Raw genomic sequence first — 19,305 nt, 5'->3', positions numbered from 1 at the left:
AAAAATTACAGCGTAAAGATTAATAATAATAATAATATAGTATTGTATGATATAATTTGTAGAATTAATTATTTGGTTTCACTCAAACCTTATGTTAGCTAATTATAACAAATAAACCTTTGGCTTCACTCAATCGTCTTGTTAACTTAAAAGGGGGATGGTGGGTTCAATGAGAGGACGTGGCAATTATTTTTGGATAGAAATTTTTGGCACTATACCATGTTTTTGATATGCACATATTTGTCTCCTTTCCTCGCATTTTTTTTCTTTGGCCTCTCCTTTTCTTTATCCATGCCTCGCCTTTGTAATTTTCACCTAATGATGTTAACTCAATATGTTGTTTTCAATTATCCAAATCACCATTATATTCAAATTAGCTTTTTCTTTATTATACGATCGAGCTTATTTTGATTCATCTTTTTTACCTAATATTAAATATCAATGGAATTATCAAATTAGACCTAATTAATTAGTGAATGAAAATGAATCGAGTTGAATCAAACTTTATTAAAATAAAACTCGAATTCAATTCATTTAAAATTTGAAACACCAACGCATTTCTTTACCGGTTAAAATTTAAATTTGAATTTGAGTTTGACTTATTTTTTTAACAAGCTCAATAAACATGTATAAATTCGACTCGTTAAGCTTATTGACTATATGGTATCTTACAAACAACTCCTTTCAAATTTATTACTGAATCTCTAAAAAGGAAAACAGCTAAAAGTGATTTCTACTATAATTATTGGTAATATTTGAATATTGGCATTCCTATTGTTTGTTTTGGAACATGTAAACACTTTTATTATTTAAGCTGTCAAAAACTATTTCTAAGTTAAATAATACTCTTTTCGTTCTATTTTGTTTATATAATTTGATAAAATATATATATTAAGAATTTAGTCAATAAAAATCATTTTGTTCTTTTTTATTCCTTAACTCTTTAAGATATTATAAAGGTTTTTCATTTAATGAATGATTATAAAAATTATAATGAATAAATAATTATTTACATAAATAAATTTTGGGACATTTAGAAAAATAATATCAAATAAATAAATAAAATAAAACCGAGGAAATACTTTTTTTTTGGTTAAACAATCTAATATCCGGCACAATTAGCTAATCTAGATTTGGGTTCTTAAGAGTTCCATTACAGAGGCTATCCTCCCAATTTAACTAATACTTTTCATTATATTTATTTGACGAATTAAATTATGTGTTAGTGTGAGGTGGAGGAATGGACCTGACTGCAAGGAGGAGAGGACTTTGGTACTAAACGACAAGTTAGGTCGCTGAAACTCCCTCTAATAATTATTACGCATTTATCTAGTTCCTAGAAATCAAGATAACATGAAAGTAGGCCCACGCTATCTAAAACTGAACATGCATGTGTGACTTAGGACTCTATATTAATTGAGTCACAATTTTATTTCTCAATTCTAATACCAAAATTGCCATCATAACAGCAGGCATATCTTATGGTTGTGGGGGACCTTAACTTGCCCTTAATATGTCTCTTTCAACATCCAATTAAAACACTGTCGTTTTCACTTTGGTGTTTGCCTATTTTGGTCAATCAAAGATAGGATCATAGGGTTTAGGGTATCTTGTATTTTCATTATCAGTGTTTTAAATTTGAGAAATCACATTAATATATATATATATATATATATATATATATTGAAAGAATTTAGACTTATGGGATTAATTATTTTGATTCTCACCCCTTGCAATTTTTGTAACGTGCAATTCTATTTAGAAATAGTTTTTTTATATTTAGATGTCCAATAGATCGAAATAATTGTAGCTGCTCAATATAGATATCGCTCTGTTTTACATATATTTACCAAATTAATAATAAATTTTTTAATAAAGAAAATTCAAACTCGAAATCTACTGCCTCTACAAAATATAACTAAACTAGTACTATTTTTTCTAAATAAAATGAGATATTACAAATTTTCTGCCTACCCTGTCTTCCTTTTTTTTTCCTCTCTCTAAATCTTTAAAACATTTTTGACCACCATGAGATACCAAAAACGGGTGAGATTTCCTATTTCACTTGTCGTTCTGCTAGATATTATTAATAATGGTGGACCAACAAAATTATACGCTTTCCATGAATTACCTATTACTGTTTGGTAATATTTGGTGTTCCTCGCCATATAATGGTTTCAAAACTTACAAAATTAGTTTTTTTTTTTTTTTTTTTTTACTTTTTCTTAAAAAGTTAATTTCATAAAAATCATCCTCATTTTGTTCTTTTCTTTGTTTTTGGAAACAATTACCTTACAGGGTTTAGACTAATCTGATTTCGTTGGATAAATTAATATTTGATATATCTATCAATCTTATTATGTGAATATGAAGAGATATTACTATAATATATAGGGTGGTATTTAGATAAAAACTTTTAAATAATTATTGATTCAAATATGGAATTTTCTGACCTTACAAATAAAGTTCGTCTAAAATATATTTAGATGAAAGTTTTTTAATCAAACTATATTAAAATTTGTAAAAAATCTTAAAGTCTTATACTATAACGAAACTAACACATGAGTCCTTTTATTTTCAAGAACTAACTATAAAGTTACTGAATTATAAAGAAACTAACACATAAGTTCCTCGGTCCTAACAATTTTTCATTTGTTGATCAATTTCCATGGAAAAGACAAAAATAACCTTTTTTTTAAAAAAAAGATTCATTCCTAAGTTACAGCAAAACTAACACATATTTCTTTAATATGTGCTTCCATTTCAAACTAAGGACTTAAAATTAACAGATTTTTTGAACTTATATATTAGTTCTTGAAAATACAAACATCTATATATTAATTTAACATTGGACCCGAAATTTGTTTTCCCTTAGAATTAATTCCTAAATATATGAATATAGAGCACGGTCCCATGCTCCCATGGCATGTCAATTCTGTGCAATAAATTCTATGAATTGGGAAGATACAAAGTACAATAGAATTATAATATTGAATTATTTGTCTACACAAATTTGCATATTCAGTGAACTTGACCCACGATAATAACATTTCTATTAAAAGGTTGGGTCAATACATTGAAAGCTTCCTGTCAGGCTGGGCCCATATTCATTGGGCCACACATAATACTATTCAGGTTTTAGAGAATCCAGGGCTATAGTTTCCTTTTGTTTGAATTATCCATATCTTATTTAATTTTACTTAACCATATATGAGTTTTATTTAATAACATCAGTTTGAACCGAACCAACCGATTTGCTTACCCTTACATTATTATACCTTACGAAATCAGCATTGAAATTCAATTTGATCTCTTATTACTTTATCATAGATATACAGTGATGAGCTCTATGTTTGTTTATGGATACAGCAGCCAATAATTTTAATCTACTCCACATTTTTTAAATAAAAATAGACTTGATATAAAGCAAGTCTACAAATTATTAGATTATTAGTATTTAATAAGAATTTTAATCAATAGGCAACAACTGATAGCTAATTAAAATCTTAATCAACCGATGATTCTATAATTATATATTTTTTATAATTTTTCTCTATGACTTGATATGAGATTTTCATTTATATTATATTTAAAATTCATTAATATCATAATAAATATTATATTTTTAAGTTAATATTCTTTTATCATTTTATTTAAGTTATTAAAAAAAATTCTACTATATATTATTCTAAAAAAAATACAATTATTTATCTAAAAAAAAAAAGTCTCCCCCATCTATAAGATGCCGCCTAGCGAGCGGCGCTGCGCAGCTTAGGCTCCAAGAGGAGACTATTATTTGGTTGGGCCTCGTTTCTTTATGACTTGCTTTGAGTTTTGTGGCTAGGCCTGGATGGGTGTTGTTGGGCTTTGATTTTTGAGATGTTTCCCAAGTGGAGAATTCAAGATTTTTATTTTTATTTTTTATTGAGCTAATAATGAAAGATAGAAAGGAAATAAAAAAAAATGTTTTATGAAAGTATTACATTAAAAAAAAAAAAAAGAAACACACACACATATAATTTTTTATTATCCATTATTTTAAAATAATTTGATTTATTTTGAAACATTGATTTAATGGATTAAAATAAAATATATTGACTTATTATAATAATTCATTTAATTTTAGTTTCTATCCACCACCATAATATCTTATTTCAGTCTAAGCCATACATTTCTTTCGACTTAATATTTTCATTGGAAAAACTTGGAATCTTAAATTATATTCCCGCGATACAAAATAACATCATTTTTATAGGTTATCAATAATATATAATATCAATGAATACAGAATCAGGATAAACATATGAACCGATTAAAAGAATATGATTATAATTTGTAAATACAGGAAAGCTATTAATAAATTTTATTAATAATTAAATCGTTTTAAAGTTTCAATACATTTTTTTTATTATCATCATTCAATATGTAAGATTCATTTTTCTTGTTTTCCACGCACAAATATATCTTTAAAGGAAACTAATATGTGTTCTAATTTCAACGTTTATTTCATATAAATTTTATAAAAATATTCTATCAAGAATTGCTGATGTTGCATAAATAGCATCCTTTTTTTATTATTTTAAAAATAAATAAGGCAGACAAAATTGACTATTGGTTGATAAAAATATGTAACAAATCTGCTTTTGTTAACTTGTGTTGTTGCTTTATTATAATTCATCCCCTTTTGCTGGTCTCGCATGGACAAGTCAAAAAGATTAAAAAGAAAGTCCATTTGGAAACTTTTGAAGGGCATAAAGACAGAAAGCAAGAATAAAATGAGAGTTACTAGAACCAAACAATGACCTTTGGAAATTCCTGCTCACCCACATCCATTAAGGAAATAGGAAAAGAAAAATTATTATTCATTTTCAATCTATATATAATTTATTAGAAGCGACTCAAGTGATAAGACACGTTTGAATTCAGCGAAATTTTTACAATATTAAAAGTTTTATCCATTAAAAAATACGAGAACAATCACGAACTCTAAAAAAAGTGCAAGGATATTTTTGAAAATTTCGTTACATGTATAGGATGTGCTTATACCTAAAAGGAAATTCTTCTCCAGTAATAGTAAATAAAAGATATATAATTCACATTTTCATATCTATATATAAAATTTAAAATTGAACACCCAAACAAGAAAAATAAAATATAAAAATATTTTTTTTCTAAAATGGCAGCTCGCGATCATTTCAGTCCGTGACTTGCATTTTTCCAATTTTTGTACCAAAATTAATTTTTAAATGTAAATACATATAAGCATGTAAAAAATAAAAATAAATATGGATAATGTTTATTGACTGCGTACTCTGATGAGGTCTAGTTAGTCAACCAATGAAATGTTGACTGTGTCCTATCTTGAGAAACAAGAAAGAAGACATGTCCAATTGTTAGTAAACAAATGGGATAGTCCTATAAAGTCAACATTATAATTGCTTCTGCTTCTCTAATCTCTGCTTTATAAACCCTTTACTGTCTGCTGCAAATCCGCCACCGGAACCAGAGGCCAACTGTTTTGGCTATCATAAAGCATTTTTCTCCTGTATTTCTTCTTGTTTCTACTCTCTGGCTATGGGGAGAGCTCCCTGCTGTGACAAAGCAAACGTGAAAAGAGGACCATGGTCTCCTGAAGAAGATGCTGCTCTTAAACGTTACCTTCAAACCCATGGCACTGCTGGTAATTGGATTGCCTTGCCCCAAAAAGCTGGTATGTTTTTTTTTAATTAAAGTTGCATTCTTTTTTTTTTTTTTTTTTTTTTTTTTTTTTTTTTTTTTCTGGAAATCATACGGCATCCGAAGAATAAAATTACATTTTTAATCGCCTAATTTATTTTTAGTTTCCACCTGAAACTCAATCATTTTTATTTCATTACAGGCCTTAAGCGATGCGGCAAGAGCTGCCGCCTACGGTGGCTAAATTATCTCAGGCCAGATATCAAACATGGAGGATTTACTGAAGAGGAAGATAATATCATATTCAGTCTTTATAATCAAATGGGTAGCAGGCAAGTTAATCTCTCTAATTATTTTTCATTCTCATTAGCATATACCCAAATTATTATTATTATTATTATTTATTAATTTAGTTATCAATTGAGTTCGAACTTTGAGACATTAATAGGGTTGAAATAATATTATGAGCTATATCTCTCTGAGTCCGGTCGGAGAGTTCGAACCTGAAATTTCCTACAAATCAAACCAATAATGTATTAATTTGATTCTTCATAATTAATGCTTCAACTTGTTAATTTAATTCTTTTTGTCAGATGGTCTCTAATAGCCTCTCGCCTACCCGGAAGAACAGATAATGATGTGAAAAATTATTGGAACACCAAGTTAAAGAAGAAGCTACTTAATGGAGGAAAAACAATCGAGAACAATACAAACCCTAATAATATTAATCCTCCTGCTAGTGCTAATTATTATAACACCAATACTATTAATTTTATTAACCCTAATTCAGTGACAGTCCTTCCTTGTGTTCCTTTCCCAGAGACTGAAACCAACTGCACCTTCACCTTCTGTGATTCTTTTGTCAATACCAAAGAAGGGTCAAGCATTTTAGACTCATCAACGCCGCCTACTAATGGTGTTGGAGAGACTTTAATGGATTCTAGCTATGATTTTCCTGACTATGATTATTATTCTTTTAATGGCCTTGATTTGTTTGATCAAGATAAAGCAGCAAGTGAAATTGCTTCAAGTAATTATTGCAGCCCAAGCATGTGAGTGTTAATTATTAATTATTAACAGAGATTGACAATTAATTGTCCTTCACATTGTATATATGTTTTATTAACTGAAGCTGAATTTGTAGATTTTTTAGCGAATTATTAATTTGCAGGTCTTTGATTGTATAATTAAATATTATTTTTTCTAAGAAAATATATGTTTGGATTTTGATTTTGATTTTTTTTTTTTTAAAGAAGAAATCAAACTAAAAATTTCATTAAGTGAGACTGTATCTAGATATTTGTTGGGACCGCGCGTACCATCCAACCCCGAATTAGTATGATATTGTCCGCTTTGGTCCAAGCCCTCACGGATTTGTTTTTGGACACCTCCCAAAAGGCTTCATACTAATGGGTTGGGTTTGAACCATTATATTTTGGTTCCATTTCTCCTCTTTATCCGATGTGGGACTTGGGAGGATATCCTCAACAAACCTCCCCTCCAACCAAGGACCACACAAATCGTGACCTCCCCACCATCTTGTACCGCCGCTACAATTTTGCGCGACACGCCGCCCGACCTCCTCTTGTCGGAAAGACTTTCGACACAAGGCACCACTTGCAGATTTTCTTTTGGTCTTGGTCCTGTTGTTACACCGTCACACCGAGATTTTCTCACACTGCGCAGTCCGCTGTTCACACCCGCTCCGAATCTGGGCTCTGATACCACTTGTTGGGACCGCGCGTACCATCCAACCCCGAATTAGTATGATATTGTCCGCTTTGGTCCAAGCTCTTACGGATTTGTTTTTGGGCACCTCCCAAAAGGCCTCATACTAATGGGTTGGATTTGAACCATTATATTTTGGTTCCATTTCTCCTCTTTATCCGATGTGGGACTTGGGAGGATATCCCCAACAATATTAGATGCATATTAGATACATATCAACATATTTTTATATTTTGGTTTTTATTTCTTGTAAGGAAATAAATTGAGCCATCAAAGTTGTTTCTTGCTGGCTATTAGGTGTCATGAAAATTGCATGGAGATTACTGGTTATCTTTGGCCTGTTCAAACTTCACCATGGTGACCATAAAAGATTCTCTTTCTATATATATATATATATATTTGAAATAGTCAATTAGTACATCAGCTTCCATGTGAAAAGAATTCAGTACAGTCTTGTGTTTCACCGGACCTAGTCATCCTAGTTAAGCTAAAATTCACTTAAAATAATAAATTAAAATTTTTAACTTCAATTTGCACTCAATATAATAAGTCATTAGACTTTTAAGAATTTAAAAATGAATTGTAATTTTTATAATTATATTATTCAACATTTATTTTTTAGTTTTACCCAATTTTAAATTTCGTGTCAACGTAAGTGATTACTTTCATTTATTTTTTATCGCAAATATTTATTTTGTAGCATACCATTCTTGATTTGCGTAATTTTTTCTACCACATGTAATTTTGAATGAAAGAGAGACAAAAGAAATAAGATATGAACTACGTAGTTTTCCAACCCCCAAGACAGGAAAGTGGAAGTTTTGGCCTTTTGGATTCTTTGAGTGAAACCCAGACGGTGGAATGGCGTTTATGTGAAACGACTTTGTTTATGGATAACACGATTTCATTTGTGTGAAATTTGGACGTCATGTCGTTCATAGACCGAGTTAAAAATGGTTGTCGCCCTCGTCGACGCAAATGAAGTTGAATTTGAAAAAGGATTGTGCAAAGGGAACAAAATTGCAAGATCAGGTACAGCATGTCGTTTCCAGCAGTTATTGTCGTTTTCTTATTAAAAATTGTTTTAGATTAGTTATTATCCTATATATTGTTGGCATTACGTATATCCTTTGTTCCATGCCTATTTAAATAAAATGAATAATATCGACAAAACAAGAATATGAAGATGAAGAAAAAAGACAACCGTGTCAAGGTACCATTCACATTCAGTGCTGTCAGTTATACATTGTTTTAGATCATTAATGCAGTTTTGAAAATTTTCCCAATTTTAATAAATACTGGATTCAGGATTATTAAAATCTTTTCTTTTTTTCTAAAATTCCTAAGAGGTAAAAAGAACTCCGATGTTCTAATTTGATTTTTCTAAAAAAAAAAAAAAAAAAAAAATCAATGTTATACAATTGGTGACAACTCCTTTTTTTTTTTATTTCTTATAAAATTAATGAATATTCTTATAGATAAAAGGCTTGAAGTTACGTTAGTAGTGGAAAGTCTTGAATTCGAATCCTCTCAATTATAAGAGTAATTTGATATAAACAATCAATTAGTCATTCTACATGTGATTTTGATTTGCACTCTATATATTTTCATTTTTTTTTCTTAGTGAACGGTTAATGATAGGAATAATTATTAAGAATTGACCGAGCGTTACTCAAACTAATATAAACAAAGTAATGCTCGGTCAAATATTTATTTAATCATGTAATTAATGCTCAAGATTCTCGCAACATTTATGATTAGGATTCTTACTCGATATCTATCTCTTCAGTTAGAATAGAAAATGTACTATAAATGTTTGTATCACATCTCATTAGGATATATTACATTCAATGGCAATTTACGAGTATTCTCTCTTTTAATTCTATCGGTTAGAAATATATTAGTTTCAAAAAAAAAAAAAAAACTTAATTTTCATTGTTGATCTATGGATGGATGACTCGAGCTCTTGTCAAAATAACAAAAAAAAAAAAAAAAACATTTGCAATCATGAAACTCAATTGGAACTAAAATTGACGGAGTCTGAACCGGCCATCTCTAATTATCAGCTAGAAACAAAGAATATACGCTGAAGTAGAAACCTAAAAAAATGTGAATTTACAAAATTATGAATGTAATTAAAAAAAGTAAATTTATTTTCGATCGTCTCATACCTGCCACCAGGTGCAGATTTATAATGGGGGTAATAGGGTCACTTGTTCCGCTGACTTTTTACGGTTCAGTTTATAATTTTTTACATTTTAATATATATAATTATGTTAATTTATATTTATTCCACTGAATTTTCATATTTTACCCCCACTGAATTATAACTTTTATACATTGTCCTCACTAATTTAATTTTCTGGATTCGCAACTTGCCTGCCACCCTCATATTGAAAGGTAAATTTTAATTTTATTTTTGCTTGTGATATAATATTCTTATTATTGATTTATAGGTATTAATTAATAAAAATTTAAATCTAACTTGTGATTGGTTGTATATATGAATGTGACACCCAAAAGTTTTCTAATGGTGTTCTTGACATTGACCCTTAATTTTGTATAGTTAATGTAGGTAGCTTTGCATGGTTGGGTTTTTAGGTCAATGACTTGGATATGTAATGTGTAATGTCCTTTTCCTTGCTAGCTAGCTCGCTCGTGCCAATGTTGTGAGATCAATTTGTACATACCAGATTTTTTAAGCATTATTTTCTAATAATTATTCTGAATTTATCATGTATCGTAACCTATCAATTTCACTAGGCATAGGACCATCACATTTGGTTTGATGGGATGAAAAAATATTTGTCTACTTTTGCTATATATATCTATTTCTCATATATTAATTATCATTTAAAAAAAAAATACCCTTTATTATTATTTTTTAGTGAATAATATATTTATTTGTACCAATGGTCATTATTTAAAAACGAAGAAGGAAAGCATAGATCCCATGTGCTGAAAACTATGTTGATGGAACCGTATACATTAATCAGCAATGGCCACACTAAAGCGGTGAGTGAGATCTCTCGCATCCAAATTCTTTGTTTGGTGGAGTTTGATTGATCGCTGCAACAATGATAGGAAATGGGCAATCCTCTCCTCTCACCTCATCATACATTCATTGTACGCTACTCACGGAAACCACTAACATCATTGGATTTTCGATTAGACAACACAGCTTTTTATTTTTATTTTTTTATATTGTTAGTTCTTTCTTTTTTAAATTAATACTGATTAATTATTATTAATATTAAAGGGCATTACATACAAATAATGGATGGAGGATAACTATTAAATTCCAATAAATCAGAAAATTGAGCTAGCAGCTCTAACTAATATATGAACCACTTGATTCGCTAATTTTTTAACAGACGAAAACTGTAATGAAGTAAATTTTTGTATATATAAGACTTACGATCATGAATTAATTTTGTAAAATAAAAATGATTCACTTCGTTTTTCTCTAAAGCCTATTTCACTATTAAATTATCAATCTCTAATACAACCTGACCTCGTAAAAAATGTACTTTTAATTTAATCAGTTTAAGGTCTCCCTCACTCTCAAATTTAAAAAATAAACTCTTGAAAATAATAAACACGATGTTTAGGTCTGTTTACGAATGAAATCAATTATAATAAAGATTTTTCTAAAGACTGTTCTCATTTTGTTTTAAAAAAATAGTTTTCATTGGTTTTTTAAATCCGGAGACTGGGTCTAAGTAAAGGTGATGCCAGTTCAGACATGGAATCAATTTGGGCTGGATAATGAAAGAATGACCCAATTTGGGTCCATCCTAGCCCGACCAATGACCAATAATCAATAATCAAACTTCAATCAATCGTGTCAGTGTCTAGGCACATTTTAGCCTTAGCTAACTGCATCAGTATGGCATCTCTTTTTGTCCAATCGAAGAAGGTCCATCCGTCCATGCCCTTATCTTAGAGGGTACATGTTGGATCTACCCTTGTTCAGTTCCTTTACTAAGCTTTTTGCAACACAAGAATGAAATATCAGAATTTGAAGCTGAAACTTGTCCAAGTACTAAAACATAGTACATCAATATCTTCTCTTATGGTGGTTACAGTGCTTGCAATTATTTGGGCATTTTGATTTTTTGGATATTATTATTTTTTGGTCTCCTTTTTTATTTATTGTGGCCATGCATGGGTGTCCACTACTTTTTCTTTTTTCTTTTCTGGGTATGAAGAAAATAAACAAGCAAAGCTACCTAACAATAGATTAGTGACTTGTAATTCATAGGATACACTCAAAGAATATTTATACATAGTGTTTTTTTTTTTTTTTAATTTTTTTTTATTTTTATTTTACTACAAGTAAAGAAAATAACTTCTTCAAATAGAAAATTAAGACATGCACGTTCTAAGATAAACAATTCCATAAGTATCATAGAGTAGCAATCTACTTAATTAGTTGTCAATAATGCTCCGCATAGAAGATATTTTGTTAGATTATTTAATAATCTATACGTGGCCCATGTAATTAAAGGGCTGATTCTAATTAAGGTAGCCCAAGATGATGATTATTAGTCTTAATGAATAAGGGCCAGTTAGGGTTTTAATACCCTTCCTCTGCCTACCTTATAAAAGATAAAGGAATCAACAGCTTAGGGTTAACACAGAAAAGAAAAGAAAATAGAGAGTGTGACGGTTACTTCAAACACATACAATGATAGGTTGTTTGAGAGAGCGTGAATAAAAACTCCCTGACCATTGAGAGAAAACTTACAGAGAAAAGGCCAGAGTGAAGAATCAAATTGCCGCAACGAGGTAATCCATAACATAGATCTAGGTACGCTTCCGATTGTTGTATATTTACTAAACAAATTCTGTGAATAATAGATCTAGGCTATATTAAAGATTTATTTATCATATTTTTATTGCTGTGAAATGAAAAGTTTTTACTCTTTATATTATTGAAGATATATAGAATAATTAATTATGTTTTCAATTTATAGCTTTAAAGATACTTATTTACTCTCAGCGTATGAGTTCACCTATATATATATATATATTATTGCAGTGAGAGTATTTCTAATCATTCACTAAGAGCAAAAAGATAAAACAATAATAAATTTTACAAAAATCATTCATTCATTCGCTTGCTGTATGGGACCCATACGATGCACTGTGTCTAGGCAAGTCTTAACCTATGTATCAAATTATATAATAAAAAAAATTCTAAATTAGGCCCACTTTTGAATATTGAAATTAATTATATATTATAATTTTGATAAAATTTTTATATAAATAAATTCTAAATTTATAAGGTCACATATATATTAAATAAATAACATAATAAATATGAAAAATTCCTTTACTGGGATTCTATTATGGAAATATAAAAATAAACTTAATTACAAAATAAAATAAAATTTAAAAATAATTAAGATCGTTTGAGGTGTCTCGACATCAATAATAGATTAACAATTTATAATAATATGTAATTATTGTATGTTATCATATTTATTTATTTATTTTGTGTAAACCATCGGTATTCGGATTCTATTATTAAGAATTGTCTAATCAGGTTCAGGACTTAATCACAGTTGAGACCTTTCACCTTTCCTACAGTTGTATTTAGTAGGGGATTAAACACGAGAGTTCTTCCCACATATCCAGTCTATATTGCTAACTAAGCCAAGTTGCATATTTTTATCATATTGGTTTATATTATACTAATTTGGCTACATTATTATTCAATGAATAACAGTGAATTCCAGGTCTCATCAATATCTCTATCATTCCTGCTCAGTACACCAATAAACACCTTTTGTGCTCCTTAGATTCCTCATTTGATCGTCCAATCATTTTAGCGGTGTTACTTTGCATGCATCATGCATGATATAATTAAATAAGCCCAAAGTTTGGTCAAACATTTACTCTCTCTCTCTCTCTCTCTCTATATATATATATATATATATATATTGCTAGTGGCATTAGCTAGCTTCCATGATATACACAAATTAACTTGGCTCAAGAACAAATACAAGAAATAGAGAGAGAGAGAGAGAGAGAGGAAGAGAAATGGAGATCTCTCTTCTTAGAATCTTTTCTTCTGTTGCAATTATTGGAGTTGTTTATTTGATCAAGGAAATCTTGCTTGGGCCAAAGAAAGCGAAGAAGAAGCTCCAAATGCAAGGTATTAAAGGGCCTTCTCCTTCTTTTCTTTATGGAAATCTTCCTGAAATGCAAGAAATCCAGTTCAAGAATTCAAGAAAAGAAGCTCCAACCCAAGTTGATGATATTGTTGCTCAAGATTATACTTCTATTATTTTCCCTTACTTCGAACATTGGAGAAAACAATATGGTGAGTTCATCAAAAACTCTCTTTAAATTTTGCAATTGCTGAATAAGATTTGAATTTTTGAGATTAAATTCCGAATATTTTTTGAGTTTATTTGAATTGATGCATGCTCAAACACATTTTTATCAGAAGCCTTTGTTTCAATCTATCTATTTCTTTCTTTTGAAATTTTGATGTAAACCAATGTGAAAACATCTTAATTTGATTTGACCGATTCATTGCAGGCTTGCAGCTTGTTCATTTTCTTTTTCTTTTTACTGAAAACAGACAACGTGCGCATGACTATATTTATATGTGATTGATATGTATATCTATTACATCTGTCGATGATAATGATTTCAAATAATGTGTTTATATAAATCCACGCACTTTATAATATATATATATATATATATATATATATATATATATATATATATATATAATGGTATATATTTTAAATTTTTAAACAGCAGAGATGCAATTTGTTTTTATTTTTCAGCATAAAGGAACTAGAATTATTATTATATTATTATTATTACTATTATTAGATTTGATACGGAATTGACTTAGAAGTGTTATTGAAATTTTTAATATGATTTAACTCCAAATAACCTCAGTTCATCATTAAATTAAAGTATTAATTACATATTACTAGTCAATTAGGGAACATCATTTACATTAGCTCTAATAGTAAAACAATTAAATTTGGCCAAATTAAGTGTCTTACTATTTATCTGTTGACAAGAGTTTCAATTTTAATTTTCTAGAATATAGTGACGTAATTTTAAGGAGATATTTAAGTGATTAAAACTTGGAATTTCTATTAGGAGACCTGAAATAAAAAAAAGTTAGGTAGAAATATAATAGAAAGGGTGCATCTTTGTTTTACACACTTAATAAATTCTTTATACCATATTCGATAAAATTAGTTAATTTGGTAGTTTTTAGCTGTTGTGAAACGCTCGTTTAATCTCTAATAAGCAGTAATTATAAACATTATGACATTGTGCATTATAAATAATTGGATAGTGTAAAAATAGTGCATTATATAATGTGAAATCAAATTCATTAAAAACGTTTTTGAATTCACAATTTACTTTCGACTAGCAAGGCGGGGAATTTAGGGTAAAAAAGGACCGATAAAAAAAAGAAGAAGGGACATAATGCAAATTAGTTGGAATACGTGGTGATTTATTTAAGGATCAAAAGTAGTGGCAGTTGGATGGAGCTGTCAACTGAAGGGGACCAAGTAGATTCGGTTCAGTCCGGAACTAGCTAGAATCAAAGTTGGCCCATTAATAATTGTTTCATTAAAGATGGTAGTTACGTTATTCTTACTGACCCATTTTTATTTGGGTCACTTTTTTGACCGATCCAATCCTAAATCCTACACCAAAAACCCAATTATTGTAGCTCCACATTTTGTTTTTAGATTTTTCTTTTGTTTCTTTTGTAAAAGTAAATTGTACAGCTTGTACAAATGAATCTCATTAATATCTATCTATCTATATATATATATATACACATATATATAAAACAATTTAATGTGTCTATTACATAAAAAAATTTAATGTTTTTAGATTTTTTTTTCCATTTTGCGGAATAAACTTGGGTTCAAATCTATTGAAATATATATGAAAATGCAGGTCCAATATACATATATTCAACAGGGTTTAAGCAACATTTGTACGTAACCGATCCTGAGTTTGTGAAGGAAATGAACCAGTGCAACACTCTGGCCTTAGGCAAGCCTCCTTATGTGACTAAAAGATTTGCGCCCATGTTTGGCAATGGTATTATGAGATCCAACGGTCACTTTTGGGCTCTACAACGCAAAATTGTAGCACCAGAATTTTTCATGGGCAAGGTCAAGGTAATGCTTCTTTTCAATTAAGTAAAAAAAAAATATTTTAATCTTAAAATTTTCAATATTTTTTTATTGATTATGGTCCAATGGATCGAAATAACACTACGAATTACATAAATTGTAAAAAAGACCTAAACTTGAGACTTTTTATTAATCAAATAAATGAAAAGACCAACTGGATAATCACTTCACTTTTGGGCTCTACAACGCAAAATTGTAGCACCAGAATTTTTCATGGGCAAGATCAAGGTAATGCTTCTTTTCAATTAAGTAAAAAAAAATATTTTAATCTTAAAATTTTCAATATTTTTTATTGATTATGGTCCAATGGATCGAAATAACACTACGAGTTACATAAATTGTGAAAAGGATCTAAACTTGAGACTTTTTATTAATCAAATAAATGAAAAGACCAACTGGATAATCACTTGATTAGCTAGAATCTATGGATCTTGAAGAAAAAGAGAAAATTAATGTATTGGTCCATGAAAATACAAGCAGAGCATGGTGGGGCTAATGGTGGAGTCAACCCAAGTATTGATAGGAGAGTGGGAGCAACGCATTGGAACCCAAGGTGGAGTCCCGGCAGAAATTAGAGTTGATGAAGATTTGAGGGGTCTCTCTGCAAATGTCATTGCAAGAGCCTGTTTTGGGACCTCTTATTTCAAAGGCAAACAAATTTTCTCTAAGCTTAGATTTCTTCATAAAGCCCTTACCAGGCAAGGCACCCTCTTTGGCTCCACAAATTTCCGGTACGTACTTTAATTACTTCCCATTACGGTACTGCCTCTGTAAATTAATAGCTTTACAGTTTATTTGAAATTTAGATCACTTGGCTATTATTTTATTTTTCTTAGAAAGAACTGCAGAGAGATTAGCAGCTTGGAAAGAGAGATAGAGACGTTAATATGGGAGACAGTTCAAGAACGCCAAAGGCAAAGTTCAATTGAAAAGGACTTAATGCAGCTAATACTTGAGGAGGCTGTGAACAATACTAATGCAGGAAAACTTTCGCCGAAGCAATTTATAGTCGATAATTGCAAGAGCCTATACTTTGCAGGACATGACACAACTGCTATTTCTGCTACTTGGTGCTTGATGCTTCTCGCTTTACATCCAGATTGGCAATCTAAAATCCGGGCAGAGATTACTCAATTTTGCAATAGTGAATTGCTAGATGCAAATTCACTATCCAACCTAAAAACGGTATTAATCAAGATTGATTTTTTATTTTTTATTTTTTGAAGTTTCGAGTGATGATGTGTGATTTATTTTACCTGAATAGGTGACTATGGTGATTCAAGAATCACTAAGGCTATTCCCACCAGCAGGGTTTGTGGTAAGAGAGGCATTTCAAGAAGTTCAAATTGGAAACATTACAATCCCAAAAGGAGTGTGCACATGGACTTTGATTTCAACATTACATAGGGATCCTAACATTTGGGGACAAGATGCTGACAAGTTTCGACCAGAAAGATTTGCTGATGGGCTCTCTAAAGCTTGCAAATTTCCTCAAGCTTATATCCCATTTGGAATTGGGACTCGCTTGTGTGTAGGTAGACACTTTGCTATGGTGGAATTGAAAATTGTTATTTCTCTTATCATCTCCAAGTTTGTATTATCCTTGTCTCCTAATTATATGCATTCTCCTGCTTTTAGAATGCTTGTGGAACCTCAGCATGGTTTACAACTTATAATCCAAAAGATTTAGCTAATGGGTTTAGAAGATTGTTATATATATATTATGTTCTTGATATAGTTATATATACACAATATGTGTTTCTGTCTGTCCGCTGGACATTCACTTGGGCAGTACTTATGTTTTTAGTGTTCTGTTTTATTTTAAGTCTTTTGGTTTGATTTCTTTTCTGTATCAGAAGAAACTAATAATAGGTTGGTTCGATGTTGAGTGATTTAAATATATTTTTATCATATTCAGGTTTGACTTTGTAACATATTTATATTTTATGGTTTTATTTGTTATGATATCAAATTTTGACACCAATATATAAATACAACGAAAATTATTCAGTTTTGGATTTATTTGTTAGCCGCCATCATTGAAAACAAAAGAAAAAAAATATAAAAAATTTGTTTAGCTCAATCCCGCATCGGGGAGAAGAGATTATGGAGGATAGTAGATTGGCTATAAAAGGAAATAAGGTTTAGGTTTCTATATACACCAAAACACACTTGAACGTGTTTTATATTAGGGAGTCTTTTGAAATCCCTTGGAGTATAAAATATTTGGGGTGTTTTGAGGGTGTTGGGTAGAAAAATATTTTGTAATTGTGGTTGTAACAATTTGCCGCATAGTGAATATTTTTCTTGATTGTCGTTTGGCAACGGCCGTGGTTTTTCTCCACTTGGGGAGTTTTCCACGTTAAACTATCGTGTTCTCTTTAATTTCTCAGTTATTATTTTATTTTCTCATTTGTTCCTGCTTGAAGCCGATCCGAAGGGCGGGAAAAATAGCGATTTTCCCAACAAGTGGTATCAGAGCCTAGTTGTTAGGCGGAGCTTTTAGTGTTAAAATAATTTCTTGTAATTATAAGTATGCTCTGTGGTTGCGGCTTAGTCTGATCTTCCACATCAGAAATACTGTTGTTAAAAATTATTTTATTTTAAAAGCAGGTGGAGTTTTGGAAGTCTTGAAGCGGGTGTAGCTTACCTTTGGTGTGCTTGAGTATCGGTGGTGAATGTCCTGACGATAATTATTGAAGTTATTCTATTCTGATAATATACCGTGCACGTAACTTCTGTCTAGAAGGCCGGATTTTAAGTGGGACCACTTGTGACCCCTCCGTCCAACTGAGATTTTACGTGGAATGGTAATATTGTCTAGGAGATCATTGTGATCTTTCCTGGGTATTGCCTAATCGGTTTACTTCACTAATTATTGGGTTCACTGTTATAAGCACAAGTAAGCATGTCGGCTATGAGATGTGAGATTGAGAAATTTGATGGGAGAATGAATTTTGCACTGTGGCAAGTGCAAGTCAAAGACGTGTTGATTCAGTCTGGACTGCATAAGGTTTTGAAGGGTAAACCAGTCAGCGGAAAGAATTCAGGAAAAGACAGTAGCAGTGGAGACTCAGAAAAATCCAAGATTAGCGATGAAGAATGGGAGGAGCTGGATATCAAAGCGGCAAGTCAAATTCGCATGTGTCTAGCAAAAAATGTTCTTGCTAATGTGCTTGGATTGTCCACGACAAAGGAGTTGTGGGAGAAACTGGAAGAATTGTACCAGGGCGCAAATATATCCAACAGGTTATATTTGAAGGAGCAATTTCATACGTTGAAAATGACGGAAGGTACAAAGCTGTCAGATCATCTGAGTGTTCTTAATGACATCGTCTCTGAATTAGAAACTCTTGGAGTGCAAACCGAAGATGAAGATAAAGCTCTCCGACTCATCATGTCACTTCCTTCGACATATGAGCACATGAAACCTGTTCTGAAATATGGTAGTAAGGAAGTGGTGTATGCAAATGTGGTTAGTAAGCTCCTTACTGAGGAGAGAAGACTGAATGAAATGAAAAATAAATCATATGAGGATTCAGCTTTATTTGTCGGTACCAAGAAAAAGAATAAAAGCTCCGGAAAGAAGAAGGTTGTCTGCTGGGTTTGTGGTCAAACTGGACACGTGAGGAAGGATTACCCGAACGGTGGAGCTGATTCGGCTAGAAGCTCTAACGTTGTTGCTGCCAATGTGATCTCCTGT

General features: G+C 30.6%; 2 protein-coding genes across 3 annotated transcripts; both read left to right on the top strand.

Annotated features, from left to right (window-relative positions):
- Positions 1-5,430: 5,430 nt before the first annotated feature.
- On the top strand, positions 5,431-6,840 carry LOC105638382 (transcription factor MYB14). The gene is made up of 3 exons (XM_012222173.4): positions 5,431-5,710; positions 5,879-6,008; positions 6,270-6,840. The coding sequence occupies exons 1-3, from the start codon at positions 5,575-5,577 to the stop codon at positions 6,730-6,732; spliced, it is 729 nt and encodes a 242-aa protein (XP_012077563.1). The 5' UTR covers positions 5,431-5,574; the 3' UTR covers positions 6,733-6,840.
- Positions 6,841-13,358: 6,518 nt separating this feature from the next.
- On the top strand, positions 13,359-17,523 carry LOC105638185 (cytochrome P450 714A1). 2 transcript variants are annotated; one of them, XM_020680671.3, is made up of 5 exons: positions 13,359-13,735; positions 15,361-15,587; positions 16,083-16,333; positions 16,451-16,787; positions 16,867-17,523. In XM_020680671.3, exons 1-5 carry the CDS (start codon positions 13,453-13,455, stop codon positions 17,290-17,292), a joined length of 1,524 nt encoding a protein of 507 aa, XP_020536330.1. In that variant the 5' UTR covers positions 13,359-13,452; the 3' UTR covers positions 17,293-17,523. The 2 variants fall into 2 exon arrangements, with proteins under 2 accessions (XP_020536330.1, XP_012077336.1); XM_012221946.4 differs by having other exon boundaries at positions 13,362-13,735; positions 16,439-16,787.
- The last annotated feature ends 1,782 nt before the right edge of the window (positions 17,524-19,305 follow it).

Source organism: Jatropha curcas, chromosome 8 (genome assembly GCF_041381405.1).
Source record: "Jatropha curcas cultivar XTBG-Jc1 chromosome 8, XTBG_Jcur_1.0, whole genome shotgun sequence".
In the NCBI taxonomy this organism is placed as follows: Eukaryota; Viridiplantae; Streptophyta; class Magnoliopsida; order Malpighiales; family Euphorbiaceae; genus Jatropha; species Jatropha curcas.
Note: the sequence above shows the minus strand (reverse complement) of the source record. Positions and strands in the feature narration are given on the sequence as shown.